General features: G+C 35.2%; 1 protein-coding gene across 1 annotated transcript in view; it reads left to right on the forward strand.

The window, feature by feature from the left end:
- MTA3 (metastasis associated 1 family member 3) overlaps positions 1-23,221 on the forward strand; it is a 125,490-nt gene that overhangs the window by 68,896 nt on the left and 33,373 nt on the right. Inside the window, exons 10-15 of the mRNA XM_034427684.3 lie at positions 2,573-2,647; positions 5,697-5,755; positions 6,438-6,562; positions 6,897-7,048; positions 8,036-8,258; positions 20,787-20,873. Coding sequence (XP_034283575.2) covers positions 2,573-2,647; positions 5,697-5,755; positions 6,438-6,562; positions 6,897-7,048; positions 8,036-8,258; positions 20,787-20,873 — 721 coding nt within the window. The remainder of the gene's footprint in view (positions 1-2,572; positions 2,648-5,696; positions 5,756-6,437; positions 6,563-6,896; positions 7,049-8,035; positions 8,259-20,786; positions 20,874-23,221) is intronic.

Consider the following 23,221-nt stretch of genomic DNA (forward strand, 5'->3'; position numbering starts at 1 on the left):
TCCAGGTTCCACCTCTGTCTCTCTCCAACAGCTCTATTCCCTCTTCCCACTCAGAGCTCTCAGGTTGCCTTGATGCTGACCCTGACTCCCATGCCTCCTCATCTGATTAAGCTGTTGGAGGGGCTGGCGGCCAACAGGCCACAACACGTTGTTTTCCTATTCCACAATCAATTAAACTAAAGATCTGTTACTATGAGCTTATTTTTCTACATAAGGGCAGTCTACTACAGTACCTGATATGATGGAGGTACTTAGGCCACTAAAATACAGTAGTACAGTGGTCTAAAGCACCTTGTTATTAAGACCAGCTGCCTGCAATTACTGCAGGTTCGAATCTCGCCAGGCTCAAGGTTGACTCAGCCTTCCATCCTTTCTAAGGTAGGTAAATTGAGGACCCAGTTTGTGGGGGCAATAAGCTGACTTTGTATAAATATACAAAAAGGATGAAGGCTATTGCTTAGCACATTGTAAGCCGCCCTGAGTCTCTGGAGAAGGGCGGCATAGAAATCAATTTTTTTAAAAAAATCTTCAACAATTCTTGCTATTAGGGCTGGGGATCTTGGAAAACAGCAAGGGGGCAGAATGGATAAATCTCCAATTGAAAGTGTGCAATACAACTTTTTTTAATACATCTGTAAAACATTATACTTTTCAGAGGTATAAGGATTACTGTATTCTTGTATGCAGGATTGAGGGACCTGGGATATTGCTGAACTATACTTCCATTATGTCTCGTTTGTCGTTCTGAGTAGTGCTTTTGTCATTTCTAGTTTAATGATATTAGACAGGCCGGAGGTTTTCCACCTCCTTCATAATGCCACACTTTAGAAATAAACAACCTGAAGCAATAATCAAAACATTTGTAGTTTCTAATAATTTTATTTTTTTATAAAAATATTTAAATAGTATTAGATATAAATACATTGAATTATGCCCATTCATTTTATTTATTTATCAGGGTTATTACATGGTGCAATCCCAAGTGTAGTTTATAGTAATGAAACATAAAAATAAAAACATATACAATAAAACATTAAAAATTACAGAATTAGAATATGATAAAATCCAAAGTGCCAAAAAGTATAATCATCTTTCTTAGGCATTATGCATTACATTAGAATCTCCAAAACAGTTCTGATGTTGCTGGTTTCTGGAAGGTTAAAATGTAAGAGCCAGTCCTGGTTGAAGTAGGAGGCTGTTTCCAGTTGTAGGTGCTACCACAGAAATTCAGTTCCTGTGACTTTCCCCAGGTATAATGCCTCATGGAAATTGGGAACCAGCAACAGTTTCTGTCAGGACAAATGAGTTAAGCAGGCATTTTCTAGTTGGAGAAAACAGTCGTGAAGATATTTCAATGCCTAGCATATAAAACTTTATAAACTACAACCAGCACTTTGAATTGTCCTTGGATGTTAATTGGAAGTCAATACAGCACAGGTGTAATATAAATGAGCGAATGAAGGTGAATACACGTGTACCAGGATAATGTTCCAGGATTCAACCTGGGCTTCAGAACGAGTCCAAAAGCTTTGAAGATTAATCCTCTGGTCCCGGTGACTGACCCAAATTGGATCCTGTAATATAAACTCATTTGAAGTTTCTAGTATTTTTGGAGATGAGGAATGTTGTTGGCTCTGCATGATTAAGCCAGTTTCCTAGGAGTTGGATTTGGCTGCACCAACTCAAGTTCATAGTTTTTGAGCTTGGAAAAAGAACGAGATTTAACAAATCTCCCTAAACTTGAAATTCAGAGCCAGGAAGAAAAGGAGAAAAAACTCTCCTGTTTTATCTTTCATAATAGAAACATTTAAATAATTGCTATTTAAAAATCAGAAATCTTCATAGGAAACTCTAGCCATCTCTGATATATATAGTACATTTCCCCTTTGTTTAGTACAGGAACAGATTGCTCCTGAAAAAGACCTAAATAGAAGAATTATTTTTCCCCTGGGGACAAAGTTTTCCAACCCTTTAACAGGATTTCTTACAGTTTTAAATTCCAAGAATAGTGGACAAGCGTACCATATTTTCCAGTTCTTAGAAGAAACGAAATTATATTTCGGTCAAGAGTTCACAAGCAAGCTCTTAATATATATTCACCTGAAACTATCAGAGGATCTTCTCTTTCCCCAACTGCGCTCATTGACATCAATTCACAAATCGCATATAGCTTAAATGACCACCAGGAGGCATTATATGACAGTTTTTGTCTCATTAGGAACTTGTCAAACATAGATAGTTAGAACCTATGGGGGTTCTATGAGTTCAAAACCTCTACTGGGAATCAGATGTATGGATCTTTGCACTTTAGATAATAGCATGTTAGTTTTAGAAGCTGTCCATTTACTGGTGTTCAGTGGAGATGCATAAAAAGATCCATTAGAATAGTATATACGGTCTACCTTCCCTTATCCTTCAGAGAAGAGTGGTACAGATGTTACATAATGTTATGCCCTTATGTCTAGGTTTTACGTGACTTTCATCTCTACAAAAAATAGTTTTTCTCCGATAGCCCAACTGTTTTTCATCATTTTCATTTTTTAAATGTAATTTTGTATTTAATGTTTTTCAGCTTCCTTGGAAATCTCTGACTAGCATCATTGAATATTATTATATGTGGAAAACCACAGATAGATATATTCAGCAGGTAATTTTTTTGAATTTATAACATTCAAATCTATTGTGTGATATAAAACAATATCTAAATGAACATTTTTAAGATGGGGCTTTCAGGTTTTACAAAATCCCTACATAAAAGGTTCAACTAAATGGGAATGTGCATGTAACATAAAGCCTTCATTGTCACTCCAGCTGGTTTGCTCTAAATCTGTGATGGTGAATCTATGACACCTGTGCCAGAGGTGGCACGCAGAGCCCTCTCTGTGGGAATGTGTGCCATTGCCAGCTGCTCTTCGGGTTTCCATCGCACAGATGCGCGCCGGCCAGCTGGTCTTTGTGCGCACCAGAGCGCTGGAAAACCTCTGTGGGCACATGCCCACAGAGCATTTCTGTCCTTTCAGTAAGCACTGTATGCCTGCATGTACTCAAGGCATGGGGGCTGGGAAGTTAAATGATCTGTGAGACATTGCTATTGAATTTTTATTGGGTTTGCTTTTGGCTATTTTAGATTTTTACACTTTTGTTGATACTGTGTTTTGTATTGTTTTGTAGTGTGTTCTTAGCCACCAGGGGTCACATCTGTGAGATGGGTTGCAATGTAATTTGAGTAAGCAGATAAATCTGGAGGAAACCGAGTTGAGGAAGGCCATGTTAGGTTACCATGCATAATAATTTCAAAGTACTAATTTCTGTAATTTCATTTCCCCCCCTAAGGGTTTAATTGGACCTGGAGGCATTCAGGATTTGCCCTGAATCCAGAATAGCTGTTATGCAAAAATGAATTTTTATGGGAGGGCAAAACATCAGGAATTTGACCAATTCTTTTATTGTCATCATGCCAGGATATCTTTCAGGCTTTTCTGGAGGTTTTCCTAATTAGAATTTTCTTCCCTGGATCTCAGGATTCGAGCCTTTTTCATTGAAGTATTTCAGTTACACTTCCTGAAATTTGATCTCTTGCCATTAATGGCAGCTATGCAGAGTTTAAACCACCCTAGCCAAAGTTGTCTCATAAATGAAGATAAGAAATCATAGTTTGAATCCAACTTATTTGAATGATTTATTATCTAGTAGTTTATATAAATAATATGTGATCTACATTTTCAGGATCCAGGCATAGTTGAGAAAGATAACTTGTCTTTCACTTTCTTCCTCTTGTAAGCAGAATAAAAAAGGGTATATACATGCCCAAAGTCTTCTACAGCTTGATTTCAGTCATCTGAATCCTGGGAGACAGTGAAACTAAGACATTGGTTGTTGTTGCCTTTCTCCATAAAAGTTAACTGTCTCATTGTGGCTCACTCTTTAGCAAGTCCTTATAGAATGAGCCATTTCAATTGCATTATACTTATACCTTGTTCTTTGGCTGTTTGTGATCCAATAGATGCAGAACAGAGTTTTTTCAACTCATTGTTAAATTAACTAATTCAACTAATATGTTTCAACTAATATGTTAAAGAAGCAGTTAAAGAGCAGAAGGGTCCATATTATTGCTACATACATAGTGGAAAACATTGTGAAAAAGCTTATCAGAAGTGGTAAATAAGGATTGGTGCGTAACTAAATTTTATACCATATGGATATAATCACACTTTCCAACTAGCTTTCCTTAGTTTCAATTAGTACAGAACATTATACATTCTTTCCATTTAAATAGATTTCTTCTATACCATACAATGGTATTTTAACTTGTATGATGAACTTTGAGCAAAAATGTATCTTAGCTTCTGGGGGTGTCTTAGCAAGATGTGAGTCAATGCTAATATGATTAGTTTTAAAGGTATGTCTGCCCTAGGTGTTTAGATGGGAAAACCTAACAGTGATTATGATATATTATTTTTAATGTATTTTTATTTACTGAATCTGTCCCCCCAACCCGAAATTATTATGGACTTTGTTATTTAATAAAAACTGTAATATGTGTGTGTGTTATACCATATTTGTGCATGTATATGTATTATAGTGATGATTGCAATTACTTGGAACATTTTAATAATTACTTTAGCAACATCACTGTTTTTTGTGTTATTGTAAAAACTCACCTTAAAGAATGCTATAATGTTCTTTCTTTGGTTAACAACAGGGTTTTTGTTGATACTCTTTTAAGCATAAGCAACAGATCTAGTTTTGACAGTACTGACTTTCAAATGTGTAGAAATCTGAGGATCTTATAGGAATTATTCTCGGCCAGCTTCAATTCTCCCTTATGTTTGTAAGCTATAAATATACATAAGGAAACCCACATTTCATTTGAATGCAAGTTCAACTTAAATTTGTACAAGAAATTTTTAGCTTAAACTATATTGTCAATTGAGAGAAACCAAATCTTTCAATAAAGATGTTAATATTTTTAAATATTTTTTGTTAAAAGTTTAAAAGAATAAAATCTAACACAATCTAATAGAGAATAAAGAAAACAAAAGGAAAAAAAATCAAAAGTGCAGAAAGAAAAGATAAAAAGAAATAGAAGCTTCTAATTTCCTTTGCAGCAAATATAAGCATGATTACAAAGTGGTTGTATGGTTACACCCCCCCCCAAAAACCCCACACTTTTGTCATTATCTATTTTTTTTTCTAATCAAATTTGCAAGTCATGTGCACTGTTTTTGTGTTTCATGCAAAAAGTCTATAAGCATTTTCCTTTCTCTAATCAAGGAAGTGCATTCAACTATCTGTGCAAGAAATGTTATTATATTGACATACTGCTTTCTTCTTATGGGATGCCTACAATGACTGAATGATTCTTAAAACAGCTTTGTTAAAAGTTTTCATTAAGGCTGCTATTTTTAAGTTGTAATTAAATTATTCAAACCCAATGAGAAAAATCCAACGATGAGTACTCAAGTAAATAAAAAATCTGGTATAGTCTAATTGTATCTGGAAGGGATATCTAGAAGTGAAGTGTCGCTATACCAAAATCCTTTCCTTGATTGCCTATGCAGCCAAATCTCCATGGACAGAAGCCTCGGAAGCCTCTGATATAAGTCTTAAAGACTAAGCTGTTTAATGTAATATTTTGTACAACATTGTAATATTAACATTGTGTTATGCGCTAAATTATTCATCTTTTCTATTAGAAACGTCTAAAAGCTGCTGAAGCAGAGAGTAAACTCAAGCAAGTTTACATACCAACTTAGTAAGTATAACAAACACTAATACTTTTATTTTAAAATTAATTTCAGTGTATAGACAACAAATCTTAGGTTTTTTTATTGAAGAAGCAAAAAATAAGCATTGATAAAACTTTATTTTGACTCAGGGTTGACTCAGCCTTCCATCCTTTCCAGGTTGGTAAAATGAGGACCCAGGTTGTTGGGGACAATATGCTGACTCTAAACTGCTTAGAGAGGGCTGTAAAGCACTGTGAAGCGGTATATAAGTCTAAGTGCTATTGCTATTTTAACATTTAACAAACTTTGGTAAAATCCAGTAAGACCCAGAATCATGTTTGACATTAATAAAATAAATTTTGACTATTTTTATGTAAAGGTATTACTGGACATTCATGGCTTTTTCAGCTTCAGTTGAGCTCCACAGAACTTTATTCTCCCCTGGTCCTATTTAATGTCTGTACAAAGCTGCTTTTTGAGGCCATTCATTAGTATGGGGTTAAAATCATCTGTGTGTTGTTAGGTCATTTATACACCTCTACATATTGATAATCTAAACCAAAGTCAGTTTGGTTCACAGCTCAGTTGAGTTGCCAACAAACCTTTGAATCAAACTCTCACATAGCTCTAGTAGTTAGCTAAGAATTTATTTAAAAATGTCTCTGCCATATAGCTCATGGAATTAATGCATGTGTGATCATTTTAAAGCAACAAACCGAATCCCAGTCAGATATCCAGCAATAATGGAAAACCAGGCGCCATGAATGGGGCAGTTGGAGCACCACACCAGACTCAGAACTCACTAATAGGCCGTGCTTGTGAAAGTTGCTACAGTAAGTAAAAGTATGTGTGTGTGTGTGTGTGTGTGTGCACATCCTCAGAGATGTGTATGGGTCCTTTCTTCTGGAAGGAGCTTCCTCATAAAGGAAAATGTGAAGTGAATGGAGAAATCTAGTCACAAAATGTTCTATGTGTACATCATTCATCAAGAGTTTTAAGTATACATCAGTATGTATATATCATTTGTAAAGAAAGAGAGCGCAATTAGTCTATACTATTTTTGAAAAAAGTATACTGTCATCCTGTGCCTCTATATTTATGTATAAATATGTTAGTAAGTATTTATCCTACATATATTGACTAGATTTTATTTTCTTCTTCTTTTAGTTACACAGTCGCATCAATGGTATTCCTGGGGTCCACCCAACATGCAGTGTAGATTATGTGCACCATGTTGGATTTATTGGAAAAAATATGGTGGTCTTAAAATGCCAACTCTAACAAATGAAGATAGATTTTCACCCAATCAAACCACAGAGGTAATGCTTCTTTGCTGGTGGTACTTAGCATCTTTGCTATTTCGTCTTAATTCATGTGCACATCTTTGCTATTTTGTCTTAATTCATGTGCTTCATTTTCCTTTGTAAAGATACAGTGTACATTTTAAAATTATATTTAAACAATTGTATGGCTTAGTCAGATAACTTTTACAAGTTTTGTGTATGCTACTAAATTACAGTATTTCCCAATTTAGTACTTTCCAAATGTGTTGGAATTATATCTACATCGTAGTAGTTACGTATGTATTTAGAGACATAACTTCCTTGAATAATTTCCTTCTTGCACTTCCCACTTACTTGGCCAACCATGCTGTACCCACATTCCATTCCCCATTCTGTCTTGCCTGTTTTCCTCCTGATACAACTCCAGATCATCAGTCTCAATTCTGACTCCTCTTCCTCCAGCTTGGGTGGCCTGATAAATTTTCATCATATATCTTGCCTAGTAGGGAAATGAAGTTGTTTTATTCTTCAGCCACAGCAATATGTACATCCAAGAGGCCATGGCTAAAGAAGAGGTAGCTGACGGAAGAGCAGGGAGCCAGAACATCAGAACCTCCTGTTGGATATTGCAAAGCGTCCACTCGGCCTCAGCCTCAGCCTGTCTCTTGTAAAACTCCTTTCTATGGAATGAACTTTTAGGTTTGTTCTTGATCATTTCAGAGGACCAACCCAGACGGAATTCAATGCATAGAGGAGATTCCAGACAGAAATGTGTTTAACTTCAATGTAATTTTTATTGTTGTTACTGTTATTATTGCTATTGTTATTTATTAAATGTATATGTCACGAGTCTCCCAACAACTCTGGGCAGTTATAGACTAAAAATATTAAAAACAAGAAATACAATGATAGACCAAAAAATTAAGAGTAATTTATATTTAAAAAATTGATTTGTATAATTGCCCATCTAAAACCATTGGCTTTGGGTGGCAGTATTGTTATTATTGTTATTATTTCTTTCAGGATTCGTGTGTCCGAACACATATGTCACGACAAGCAACTCAGGGCATACCAGTCCGGAACACTGGTAGTCCAAAATCTGCAGTGAAGACACGTCAATCTTTCTTTCTTCATACTACATATTTGACTAAACTTGCCCGCCAGGTTTGCAGAAATACCTTACAACTGAAGCGAGCTGCAAGAAGACCTTTTGCCCTTATTAACTGTGCTGCCATTAGGGCAGAATGTAAGATGTTTCTAAATTCTTAGTTTAATATGTCATTATTCCAGCCACTTTCTGTTGTCTTTTTTTGTCCATTATTATTATTATTAATATTATTTTGGCAATAAACATATTTCTGTCTGTATTCCCTTTGTGTTAATTTTATTTTCATTTGTCTTGTCACCAAAGAAAGTTTTCTAAAACTAATGTAAGATTATAGAAAAAATAAATTTATTACTTACTGAATAATAAAATAGGTTTCTTAAGCAAATGATGGGCAGACTATCCTAGATTTGTGCACCTGCTTCAGATCCTTTTGCCATATATTTCCTTTAATTTCTCAATATTTAATTTATCTGGTGGAAAACAGGCTCACAAACTATTTCTTGGTATAGTATGGAGATTGATTAAATTGATTGTAGATCCAAACATATTGTCCATTGAAAAAAAACCATCCCATTAGTTTAAAAATGAAGAATAATATTCATGGACAATATTCAGGTTAATGGCACTGCACTTTATCTTTGGTAATAACCTTGTCTACTGGAACAGCAAGAAAGCAGGTCCAAAATACTTTTTGAAAGACATATACTAGGACAAATTTCAGGATAATTTTATGAGTTGTCCTAATGACCATTTCATCACAAGAAATGAACCGTTTTTGAGGCAGCTGTAGGTTCTTGACAAATGTTAACATCTTTGTGTAATGACAGTAGCAAAAACATAGGACCCCTGTCACATAAGACATCCCAAAGGTTAATCCTTTCCTTTTTGTACATTTTGTACTTCTCAGTTCACTTCCTCATCATTGGTCAGCTAATTGTTGTCATATGATTCTCACATTTCTGAGTGATGGACAAGGGAGTCAAAATGGAGTGGATTTTTTCAGTATCATTTTACTGGAAAGTGACTGAATAGACAGAGTTGCTGGTTTATATGATTTTTTAAAACATTTTATTTTATTCATAAATTTTATGTGGTCACTCATCTCACAAACAAGTGACTGCGCGGTGTACAACAGAGCTAAAAACAATGTATACCAAACTAGGGAGGGAGGATATTCCATAAAACGGGCCACCCCAGCAGAAAAGGCGCACTGCCTAGGACCTACCAACTGTAGCTCCTTAGCCAGTGGGAGCCACAGCATACCCTTTCTGCTGGATCTGGTAAGATAGGTAGATGAGGGAGCCATGATACCTCATATAACCCAATCCTATGCCATGTAGGGCTTTAAAGATCAAAAAGAATATCTTGAATTGGAGCAAGAAACAGACTGGTAACCAGTGCAGTTTGTGGACCAGAGGTGTAATGTGTATTCTAGAAGAACTGGTATCTATGCTGCTGCATTTTGCATTAGCTGAAGCTTCTGGAAAGTTTTCAAGGGCAGTCCCATGTACAATGCATTAAAATGGTCTGGCTGGAAGGTGACTAGAATTATTTTGAAAATGTGAATTTTTTAAATGTTAAAAGTTGCCTCTTTTGCAAATTGAGAGTTGAAGCAACGGGGATGAAGTAGTATTTTAATCATTGAACACTTTTTCCCCAAAGTGTTCGGAAATTTTTTTAAGACTGTTTTCCATATTATTTTTAAGCCTTTTCTCATGTGTTTATTTCTTTTCACAAAACATAGCTCTCACACTTTTTCATTTATTTAAATTTTTCATTGATAGCTTTGCTTTTAAAGTGGGCAACACTTTTATGTAATATAATCCTTTTCTATTGCGAAAAAGGTAGAATTAATTCTAGGCATACAATAAATAACACACCATGTGGTACATTAGTGGATATGAGACTGAGGGAGACATAGCTTGATCCAAAGTCTATTCTTTGTCTCTAAGCAGGTTATACAGATTTTTCTGACCCTTCTACTACCCGTTTATGGTTCTTCAAAACCAGGTTAACTTATATCCAGTGGGATGTGATCAGTAATGTCCAAATGAACTAGTAATAAACTGCTCTACAATATATAGAGTAGTTTGTAAACATTAATTTATATAATTCATTTTAAGTTATTTGTACCATTAATATTCTTACAAGAGCTGGGTTAGGACTATTTTAGTTGGATCCATTTTTCTATAGAGATTTGGATCTTAATTGCTTGTGCAATGTGACAAGCATCCATCACAAGTGAACATAAATTCAGACAACACCTTAAAATTGTTAAGCTTTTAAATGTTTTATAAACCATGATAGAATGAGATAGATTGTAAATAATATGCAATATTATTTAACCTGTTACAATTTATTTCATTGTTCATGTTCTATTCCTTTATTTTTTATTGTTTGTGGATACTTGCACACAAAATCAGTATCACTGTTCTTGACAGTTTAATTATGCCATGTGATCAAATAGCAGCAAAATAATAAGATATATTGAGTATGATCAAATTTTGAGAACCTGAAAGTGTGTAAATTTAGTTTGCATGTCATTTAGTTACACCGTTTTCCTTTGGTTCCATGATTTTATTGGGCTTTCTGCAGAATAGTGCAGTTATCTTTTTTTACTATTATATCTGCAAAGGAAAAGAAAGGTATACTATTAAGGCAATCAGTGTCTGGAGCTCAAGGGAAATAATAAGTAAACATTCAACTTTGTTCCTCCAAAAATATTTGGTCTTGAAATGCCATCTTTGAAAATGGCTATTTGCATACTTTAGATGTTGCTCTACAGTACTATCAAATTGAATCTTGAAGGTTTTGCTATTGTCAAAAAGTTTTTAAGTAGTTAATCTTGATCCAACTTCTGGCAGACCATAATATAAGAATTAGTGGCATACAGTATATTTAGCTTCAATTACAAATTGCACCAATTGGTTTTAGAATGGTGAGAACTAGATATTCTGTTTAGATATCTTGTTAGATATGAAGATCTCTAAACATGGTGAAGCAGACTGGCGCCAGGTCAGCAAAGGAGACACCTTTGAGTAACCTTTCCTTAGGTATTCAAGCTACATGCTAGATATATATTGGAAGATGAGCATGATTTTAAAATTGGAGGAACGAACAATAACCTGCATATGCTGGTGATGCTACCCTGATAGATGGAAATAATATGATCTGCAAGTTCTAGTAATAGAAGTCAAGAAGCACAGTGAAAAAGGGAGTAAGATTAAATATAAACATTAAGGCAATAACAATAAATGTGAGGCCAGTTTGTTGTGATGGTTAAGGAATCACGCTAGAAACTGCAAGACTGAGTTCTAGTCCCACTTTAGGCACAAAGCTAGCTCGGTGACCTTAGGCCAATCCCTTTCTCTCAGCCTTCAGAAGGAGGCAATGGCAAGCCACTTTTGAAATCTTGCCAAGAAAATTGCAGGGACTATTCTAGGCAGTTGCCTAGGACTATTCTAGGAGTCAAGGCTGACTGGAAGGCAGTGATAGTAGAGCAAGCAGTATTAGAACTGACAAAATACTGAAGTTTGTGTCTTTTAGGATCAACTATAAAGGAGTCAGATGTCAAGAAATATGTTGCAGATTAACGGTAGGGTAACATCTTGCACAGTCAAATGCTGTGATGTGTCTTATCTTCAAAGAAAAGAGAACAGGATAAAAAGAGCATTGGCATTTTTGAACTTTAATGTTAGAGAAGACTCCTAAGAATTCCATGGATAGTTGAGAAAAAACAATTGTAGAAGAAATCAATCCAGAATTCTCACTTTGAGGAACAAGTGTTCAGGCTCAAGTACTGTATTCTGCATACATTATGCAAAAGCCCATCCTCTATAATTCTGGAAAAGGTGGAAAGAAAAAAATATAACAGGATGACCATTAGAAAGGTGGATAGCAATAGGTACATTCTTGAAAAACCCAAAAGACCAGATTCGGGATAGATCACCCCAGAAAAGAACTGTTTCCATGGTTGCTAAACATTGTAACTGATTTAATGGCACATAATCAAGACTACAGAACTAAAAATAATTCGGTTCCTCAGGAATTTGCACAAATGGCAGTGCCGTGGGAATTTCTAGTTACTAGGAAAGTGTTAACATTGAGCTATGATTTGTGATTCTCACTGAATCGAGCATGGTGCAAAAATCTCCCTGTGTAATATATGGTGTTGAAAATCCATTCTTTGCTATTCATATACCTTTACTTACATCTTTTTCCCATTCATTCTTTTAATGTGTCTTGCCAAGGAATCTCCCTGAGCTTGTAAAATGTCAAAATGAAGAATTAGTTGAAAGTGAAGATAAGGAACAGTAATAACATGGAGAGCACCTTCAGATGAATAGAAGGCAAGCGGAAATGAAGAAGGTCAAACAAGAGGAATAAGTTAGCAAGGGAAATAATTTAGTTTGCCAATTTTCAGCATAAAATTGATCTATAATGAAGTTTATTACATTTGAGAGTAAAGAGTTGCATACTAATGTGTTTTTAAAAGCTTTTTAAAAAGTGTTCTCATAGTTTTTAAGTGTGTGTTTGAAGATAAGCTTTTGCAAATGATTAAAAATGCCTGCAGTAAACCCTGAATCCCTCAGAAAAAAAAACTACTAACTTTGCAACTAAAATATGTTCAAATATCTCCAAAATATTAAACATAAGGATTACTGTTTGCATCTTAGGCTGTTTGTACATGTATATTTGCACAAGCTGTTATGAAGTAATATTCATAACATTCTAAAGATTTAACTATAATACTTTTTGCAGCAATGACATCCTAGTAGAATATGACACTGCATAATCACCTGTATCCCCCAAGAAATTATCTTTTTTCTCAGTGTGCAACCCTGGAGAGAAACAGGTTGCTTAAAACAGTATTTTTCAAACTTGTCAACTTTAAGATGTGTGGACTTCAACTCCCAGAATTTAAAAAGTCCACACATCTCAAAATTGCCAAGTTGGAAATAACATTAGAGATGTTGATATCATTGTTGATACCAATGGTACCATGAATAATTGGGGAATCTCCAGAAGGGCATTATTGTTTTTAAAATATTGTAAATGTTTTTACTCTTCAGGGAAATTGGTGACAAAAATATGTTCAAATCCAATGTTTAAATAATATATTTAATTATATTATTAATGGGAGAATGGAGAATGGGACAAATTCTTTGCTGCTATTCTTGTATTTAACTGCAGTGTTTTCAGCTGTTATGTCCCTCAAATGCACGCGCGCACACACACACACACACACACACACACACACACACACACGAATGAACAAACAAACAATACTTAAAAAATAACAAAGAGAAAACTAGTATAGACTTGAATTAGACCACACCCAGGGCAGATTAACTATTGTTCTACTAGAAAAAGTTAATTTGATATTCAGTGATGACAGTTTAGAACTTTCAGCATTAGTTATTAGTTAGACATTTCTATTTCCAGGAACTTAATATTCATGCAGGGCCATTTCTGGCTCAACAATAACTCAAAATGATTTGCCACTCCCACATTTCAAATATTTTAATAACTTAATGGATTTTCTATCAGGATACATATATAACAGTGGGAATTGCACAGTAAATGGGCTATGCTTAGTTTGGTTATAGGAAAAATGTGCAAACATTTTGTCTGCCATGTGATCATTTCACATAAATGCATTTTCAGCAAAGCCATTAAAAATACTATCTAATTTTCCTAGATTTGTCATCTTGCCATCTATAAAGCAAATGAGCATGGGTGTGAAGATTAGATTTTTGCGTTTGTTAGCTTGAATTGCTTTCAAACTGTCCAGTCTTTCAAAATAATATTTGCATGAAATTTGGAGAAAGCACTGTAGAGGCAGGAGGGGTTATGAGTATAAATATTAAAATTAGGCCAATAAGAATAACTTGTGTAAATGTGTCTTATATAAATAACGCATTTGGAGACAGATGAATGTAGTTATCCCACATGCAGTCATGGACTTTTCAATAAGTCCCTACAACATTTCTTTTTGGGTAGAAGTAGGATGAAGATGGGGTAGAGTTTGGGATGTTGCTTTGTAAAGCAGAAAAGTGCATGACCTTCTGAATCTCCACTTGGAAATCTTGACTGCATGACTATGTGCCATTAAGTCATTTTTGACTTCTAGCGACCACACAGATTTTCATGATAATTTGTCCCTTACCTGATCTTTTAGATCTCCCAATGGTGCCCTCATCACCATTGCAACTGAATCCATCCACCTTGCTGCCAGTCATCATCTTCTCCCCCCCCCTTTTTTTTACCTTTCCTATCATCAGAGCCTTTTCCTGAAACTTGGAAATCTACTAACATCACCAATAAACAACTGGGACTGAATACAATTTTCAAACAAAGTAGATGTTCCAGGGTGACCCTAGTCAGATTTCAAAGAACTAGAAACAGGATTTCAACATTTTGATTGTCCTTGTTCTTCTTTTAAAGAAAGGTGCAGATATGTTCCTAGGCAGAAATAATTGAGGACTTTGAGGAAAAAGCCAGACAAATTTAATAAAGTGTGGTGGAGATACTTTGGGTAGAGGGAAATCTTTATTGTACAAGAACTCTGGTAAAAAAAAATGCAGCACAGCTAGGGGCCAGGGGCAACAATGATTTGGAATTCAAAGGTAATGATTTAACTTTCTTCAGCCCCAATTTGGGATTGAATGGACTTGGCAACCAAGAAAATTCAGTGCTTCAATATTGAGTAGAAACACAAATGGAAAGTTGGAAGATCAATAGAAAAGCTACAGCAAAGGAAGAACATGATACCTGTTTGAAATTGCATGAGTAAAAAAACAATTTTGGTTCTTACTAGTTTGATGAAAAATGACAAGGAAGAATCTCAAACTGAATTTATCCTGGGTGGAAAAGAAGATATACAGTATTTTAAGATGCTGAACACCATTTTCAGGCACTGGATTGAGAGAAAAAAATGGGTGAAAGTATCTCAAATGTAATTGACTCTAGATGCATGCTGAAAGAACATTTTGATTGTAAACAAAGCTACTAAAAGTCAAATTTTGGAAATGAATAAAGAAGAATTCCAAAGATGGATGAACCTGTGTGTTAGCAGATTATTCTCAACTCTGTTAAACTCAGAAAATATTTCATTTCCTCCCTTGTAGAGAAATCCATTACTACAGCATTCCCAATAAGTGACCACCTAGCCTCTGTCTAAGCACTTCCAACAAAAGCAAAATAGTTTGCTTCATTGTTGAGCAACTTTTACTGTTGGGAAAATTTTGCTATCTTCTGCCCTCCCTGTTCCAAGGATTTAGGGTTACGGTTAGATGATGCTCAATACATTCTTACTACATAATTGTCTAATCTCATAGATTTTATCAATATTTTTAATTCTTTTATCTAGAAATGAAGACTTAACAAGATCTTATAGTAAATTCTTTTTCTAATTTATTTATTAATCTGGAATAATTATTGGAGATAAGAGTCAGGAAAAGAGAAACAGAAAAAAAAAGGAAAGGAAAATATAAAATAACAATCTGAACCATTTGGGATTCATATATTTCAAATCTGTCCATTGCCTGATTTTTCCAAAGATATTCTTCCTCATGCTGATGTTATGAAGTGGGGAAAAAATTGTACCAAAGTTCATGTAAGCTATATAGATGTATTATGTATTTGTTTCAATATTTAAATGGAAAAAAGAACTATTGTAAGCTTATGAATGAATTCAGTTATTGGTTTTATGCTGAATGCCCTACAGTTTTTCTTTTTTTATTTCTCATAACAAATTGTGCTCTGGCATACAAAAATCTCAAACCTGGAAAGTATGCAGTTCAGATAAATTATTTTTCTCCGTTGTATCTATGGTTTCTAGAGAATTTGGAGTGCTATTATTTTTCATATGCTGAATTAATGAAGTAGGAAATGTATAATCTTGCTTCTCTGCTTGTGAATTTCTACTGAAGCAAAGTTGGCTTACACTATTTCCTTTTTATCTGAATTTAAAAACAATTAGCAGATTGAGCAGAATATAGGCTGATAGAATTATATTGAAAATGCTTGGGCAAACTATTCAGTTTTGAGTTCCAATGTTTTAGTGCATCAAAAGCATAATAAATGGCCATTCCTAAAAAAGAAATCAGTCTTACAATATGCATAATACTTGCATAACAACTCATCCATTATTTAATTCCATAGTTAGGTGAATTAAATGCATTCTCAGATCCAGTAAGCCTGACTTATCTGAAGCTTCTTATTCCTCAATACTTTAAAACTTTGTCTCCTTGCATAGCAATTAAAATAAAAATAAGGTTATATAGTTTACATGCATTATCTGGGTTTGGCAAATGGAAAGATTTTAAATTCCCTTAATATGGCATCATGGTGCATCAAATAAACTTTTAAAGGTTATTTACATCCATTCAGATTTAAAAATCCTCTTCCACCAAAATTTTGAACTTTGAAAAATTTTAGAATGTCTTGGTATTGTTAGTGCTATGTGCTACACTTTTAAGTGCCTTCAATATTTGCTTTGAACATCTTCAGACTTTGCTGGTATCTTAATATTCCTGAATTCAGAAGTTGCTCTCTTGATACATGACTGGGCAACAGTATCCATATTTCTCCCTGATACCTTTTTAATGAGTATTTTTCCAATATCATTTTAATGTACTGATATCTATTATATCATTGCTTATGTTGTAATCTGCTACTAGATGCTTTGGCATAGGAGATTACTTAATAATAATTTTGAATGTATTGATGTCTTCATTCCCAAACCAGGCACCCTCTAATTCATTCCCAAACTAGGTACCTTCTCTCTGTCTTCTCCTCAGAAAGAACAAACTCATCTAACTGAAAAACAAGGCTAACTGAAATGAAAAATAACAGAGCATCTAAAACTCCACAAAACAAGAGAATAAGGCTGCCTGCATTGAAGCTTGTTCTAAAAAAAAAGTTGGTACAACTTTTAAAATATGCCAATACTGTAATAGTGAATACAGGCACCAGCTCACTGCAAGAAATAAACCAACTGAAATACAGTCATAAGTGAAGACCTTGGATGCAAAATCAACAAACGAGAAACATGGCTAAGTAACCCATCCCCAAAATGGAAGATCAGGTTGGAAAATAAGATCAGCAATGTAAGATCAGGTGCAAACAAGATAGGACAGATGAAAGGGAAGAATAAGAAGATCAAAGAATACCTGACAAATATCATCTAGAAAAGGAACCACTGAAAACAAGAAAGCAGCAAATAACAGGTATAGCCAAGAAGATCAGCAGATATGAAGCTCAAATTGTATGCTACAGGCAGAATCTCTAGTTTCATTTGAATCAGAAACATTTCTCCCAATCCATCAGTAGAGGAGAAGCTGCAATGACCAACTAAACACCTATAACAAATAAGAAATTGTGCAGTTCTGGGACCAAGTTTATATTCTTTGGAATATCCAAAGAAATGCAACAAGAATGCAGCTTAGATAAAAAGAAGTTGGATAGGAATAAAAATAAACTGAAATGAAAGAACTTGTAATAACAGCAGAAATGGTGGAGAAAAGGGCAAGAAAGATCAAGAATTGGTCAGCATGAGGTGAAGAAAAACAGCTGTCAGCACTGGAGTGAATGCAGCTTGGAGCGTTGCACCGAATCCTGACAACAGCATGAAACATCTGATTGGTCAGCACCCACTCATAGCCAAGCAAATTAACATCATAATTCAAGAAAGTGAAACTGAAGCATGGCTAACATCTGGGGAAACTTATCTGATAATGAAAGAGCTAACAAAGGGCAACACCAGGTAACTACCTGCTTACCAACAACTTTCAAATTGCTAAGTGATGTTGTACCTGAGGTAGTCCAACAGCATCTGGTTGAAAAGAAGGTCTCTCCATCTCAGCAAAAAAGAAACTGACCAAACAGCAGAGGAGGAGGAGATTGTAGCTCTCTGCCACATGATTGGCTAGTTAAGTGCCTAGAAATGACAGTAGAAACATCAAACACTTCATGCAAAAATCAATGGCACAATGGAAGACACAGTTTCTGATCAATGATGACAGACTGGGAGAGGCTAATATCAAGAAAGGAATCTTTCAAGAAGGCTCACTACAATCCATGCTGTTTGTCATTGCATTGATTCCTCTGTCAACAATACTGAACAAGCCAGACCATGGATATTAAACATCAGAAAGATTTGTCAGGCTATCCCATCTCCTTTACATGGATGATCGGATGTAATGTGGAAAAACACCATCTGAAATGGAATCACTGCTCAACACTGCCCAAATATGCAACTTAAGTATAGCAATGGAGTTTGGACTTGACAAATGTGCCACTCTCACCATCATTAGGAAAAAATAGTGAAAACTGAAGGAAAGCGCTAGGTGCTATGGAAATAACTTGATGTCTGGATGAAGACCATCACTACATATACCTGGGCATCATCCAAGATGATAACATAATGCACACTGAAGTCAAGAAGAACTGAATAAATCATGAGAGTGAATAAGATATTAAAGTCCACACTCAGTGGCGGAAATGCCCTCTAAGTGATTAATGCCTGCACAATTCCAGTCATTAGATACTGTATCTAGCTAGAATAGTGGGCTGGACTCAAGCAGAACTAAAAGCCTTGAATAGGAAGAACAAATAATTAATAACAACCATTCCCTTCATCCATGTAATGAAGTTGACAGACTCCACTTGACAAGAAACATGGGTGTGGAATGTTGGAAGTACACCAAACAGTTGAACAAAAAATTGGCATTGGAAGAATATCTGAAGGGCACAAAGAAGATCCACTGAAGCTAATACAATATGAAGATTTACTGAATACTGAGCAGAACAAACTGGCTTACAAGACCAAATGAAGAACAGAAAAGAGACATGCAAGTCAAAGTATATATGGCCAGTACACACACACACACACACACACACACACACACACACACACACGCAAGCAACAATAAAACCTGAAAATGGCTAAGAACAGGAAAGTTGAAGAAAGAGACAGAGGGGCTAATTCTGACTACACAAGACCAGATCTTAAGACCAAATGCATACAAAGCCAGAATTGAAAAGACAGCAACAGACAGCAAATGTCACCTCTTCAAAAAAGATGAAGAAACAGTGGATCACCTAGTTAGCTACTTCAATAGGATCACACAGATGATTGATTACAAACAATGTCATGACAAACTAGCAACAATGGTGCATTGGAAGATTTGCAAGAATCTGCCTATCCTAGGTCCTTGGAAAGAAATCAATAGGCGGATTAAAATGCCAAATTTAAAATGCCAGTCTAAACATCTGGTGGAGTGTCCAACTAATCATAATGGAAAAAAATAGGAAGCGGTGATAACATTTAATAGATTTCTTAAGCCCAAAGAGGTGGAGGGAATACAAGAGAACTAATATCAGATCAGATGGTAAAAGTGACACTATTATGAATTCTTCCTGTTTTTGTTCCATAATTGAGTCTTATTAGTGATATTGTGATGACATTCATATGCCACTGTATTTCAGTTCATGTGACAGCTAATTATGGAACATTTCAGATAATTGGCCAGAGTTTTCTTCCTTCTCCTTGTCTTCCACCTGAATCTTTTCTCAATACGGTATGTGTTGCTGATGATACATTTCCTCCTGGATCTAAAATGTTACACCCATGTATTGTCTGGAACCAGATAACAATTCATCCATCCTCTGTGTAATTTCTTTAATACAGTCATAACCAATATTTATAGTTCTGTAGCTAACCATTTTCATAGTGTCTCCACATGCACAAAAAGTAGTCATTTTCTCATTAGATCTTTTATAGAAGTAGTGGAACGCAAAAGGTTTTATTTAAAGACTGTAAGATACTCATATGTCACTATGTAATTGGTTGAGGAAAGAAAATTACTTGCGTAGATCATGATTATGAGTGTTTCTGGAAGAAGTGGAACCCAGAGAATAGTTAGCATACCAGTCAAGACAAAGGTAGCCACCGATGGGTAACAGGAACTTGAATAGTACTTAGTCCTGTTCAATGAATTTCACTTTTACTACTAGACTAGAATAGTAAAAGATTGTTGCCTCTGCAGGACTAACTGAAGCCTGACATAGGTTTCCAAAATCTATAGCAGCGTGCCTCAAACTTGGCAGCTTGAAGATGTGTGGACTTCAACTTCCTTATTCTGGGAGTTGAAATCCACACATCTTCAAGCTGCCAGGGTTGAGAAACAGATCCATAGTGTAAGTCACCTGCAGGCTACCAAGATACAAATTGCACAGATGGAGGACAGACAGGAAGTGTTAGGTTAAGAAAATCTTTAAAATGGGATTTATTGTGATTCCTTGAGGCCATCCCCATCTGGACTGTCTATTATATAATGGTAAGGCTGGAAGGTATGGTTCTCTTGAACTTCTGCAAAAGATCTTTCTGTTACAATGATCTCTAGATCTTTTTGCTACACACCTTTGATTAATGAAGGGACAACAGACTACTTGCTGTCATTCTACATGATATGTGAGTGTTCTTTCAAGAACATCAAGCCTTGGGCAGTTTGCCCAATGAAAAGCTTATATACAACAACTACTACTACTATCACCACTACTACTAATCATCTTATTAAGAGCAGTTGGCAGCCAGAGCTGCTTTTGGGTTTGTATTTTTTCCTCTTCATTTCAGACTAATGTTTCCTCTTCAATCCCTAGATGCTGATAGACACTGTGAATTTATTGGGAACCCTTTGAAGATTAAAAGCACCAGGAAATCATTATCATGTATCATTGGATACTTAGGTGAGTGTTTCCAGCCAAAATGAATTTAAAGGTGAAAACCATTGTATACAGGTTAACTGAATATTGTAAATGCAGAATATTTAAGAAAAGGGAAAGTGCAAACATTAAGCATTGATCAAAGTACTCTTGAAGCTATTCTATGCAGCACCACAGCACCTCACTGGTAATTTACAGCTTTGTCACATTTCCTTTACCCATCAAAAATAGCTTTTCTACATACATGAATACTACAGTTTAAAAAGTGAAGTAGCCAGTTGAGGCGAATGAGCTATGCATCAATGATTCCAATCAAAGCAGTGAAATGGAATATATCCTGGCCCAAAGCAGTAGATCAAATGGAGAGTGCTTAATTTGCAAAATCCTAATAAACCCAGAACTCTCCACATGTACTTGGTCTTTACAGTGAAGACATATAGGTCTTTACTGTAAGATTTGATAAGTATCTACCTTTTCATGGGTAGAATCTCATGTACATTTGCTCAGCTGGAACAGTATACAAGAAACAAACTTTTTGCTGGTGTTTGGGGGCCTTTCTCTTGCTTTCCCTTCTTGTGGTCAGGGAGTTGCAATGGCCAAAGCAATGGCATGGTAATCTTGCAGAAGTTACTAAAAGGAAGTAATTTTTAGTTTTTGATTAAACTAGTGTTTGTTTGTTTTTCTAACCACTAACAGTAAAAAATTGGCATTTTTTTTTGTTATAACATGATAATATTGATGACTCTACATGATGCACAAAGAACTTTATAATATATTTATTCACATTTATTCTGCAGATTATGAGTTATTTCATATTTTTAAAAATCTAATACATTATCAATTTCTGGATATATTTAGAAGTTTTGAGATATACTACACGTATTAAACTTCCCTAGCGTATAGGTCTTCTAAGATCAGAAGCACAACATTAGTCTTTCAATCATTTTCTGAAGTAAAGTGTGTCTTTTTCTTTTTCTTTCCTTTAATTAAAACAGATCTATTCTGCTAAAAGTTAAAACAGGTTATAATATTATTAATAGATTACAAGGGAGGTTAATATAGAATAGAAATTACTTATTCAGATAGAATTTACCATGTTATTTACCTATCATTTCTATACTGAGGCTTATCAAAGTAATTGCTTGCCAAAGTTATCTAAACCATGCAAACTAAAGGAAATTGTAGCTATCTATCTTGTACAGCTGAAATGGCTTCTGTATAATTCCCTTTTATAAATTTTCCCAGCTAATCATTTACTGAATTTCTCATGTTTGACTGACAGTCATAGATAGATAATTGGAGATAATTCTATCTTCTTCCCCAGACTGTAAAAAGATCTTCCGTCAAAGATTTTTACTGACATATATATTCCTGAGCTAAATTGATATGGTAACCTTTGAGATTTCTCTGACCTGACTTTATTTCTTTTTGTAACTTTTTCTGGAAATTTGCTATTTAAAAAGTGGATTTAAGACAGCTGACTTTTAAAATTCCAGGTTTACAGAAGAGATATAGGTGATGTTTCTAAAGGGTCTTTAATATTAATGTTTCTAATAATTTCCTAAGCAGTCTCATTTCTATAGAGATCTCATTCTGTAGCACTGCTAAACAGAAGACTGGCCAGCTTGGCTTCACTGACATCATGGAAATGTGGTCCCACATTTCCCACATCTCTCCTAGCCAAATCCAATCAGAGTTCCATAATTACCTACTTGCCAAGCCTTGAAAAGCTTTATAGCAGGGGTGTCAAACTCATGTCGTCATGGCAGTGTCATGTGACATATCGGGATTTCCCTCCCTTCACTAAACTGGGTGTGAGTGTGGTCAGCACGGGACGCATCTGGCCCACGGGCCGGGAGTTTGATAGCCTTGCTTTATAGTATAGCATCAAGTGCTACTATAGTATAGTAGCACTTTAAATAGTATACTGAACTGAATTGGCAACCCATCTAAAAACCATGATGTAGGCATAATATTCTTCCAGTTTTGGAAGCCATACATGGGTATGTATTCTGAGTAGCATTTAAAGGATGGGTAAGAGGTTTCATAAGAGCATGAATAATTAGTATTAGGTCTTCCCGCAGCAGGCAACAATGCAATTAGTACATCAGCTGAAGCTGGTCAGCTATGTCCAGTCATGCCCTTCTCCTACTGTTCAAGTCATGAATCTAGGTTACCGGTGGTCCTTGCTTAACCACCCTATTTGGGACTGGAATTTCCATCACTAAATGATGCAGTTGTTAAATGAAACATCATGTTCCTTAGTGTCAGCAGTTGCCAGGTACAAGGACTCAGGATGACACAGCTACAGTATCAGCTGTGATCAGAATACCATTGATCAGAATGGTATATTTATTACTGCTCAACAGGAA

Source organism: Pantherophis guttatus, chromosome 1 (assembly GCF_059756535.1).
Source record: "Pantherophis guttatus breed Tessera chromosome 1, ASM5975653v1, whole genome shotgun sequence".
NCBI classification, from domain to species: Eukaryota; Metazoa; Chordata; class Lepidosauria; order Squamata; family Colubridae; genus Pantherophis; species Pantherophis guttatus.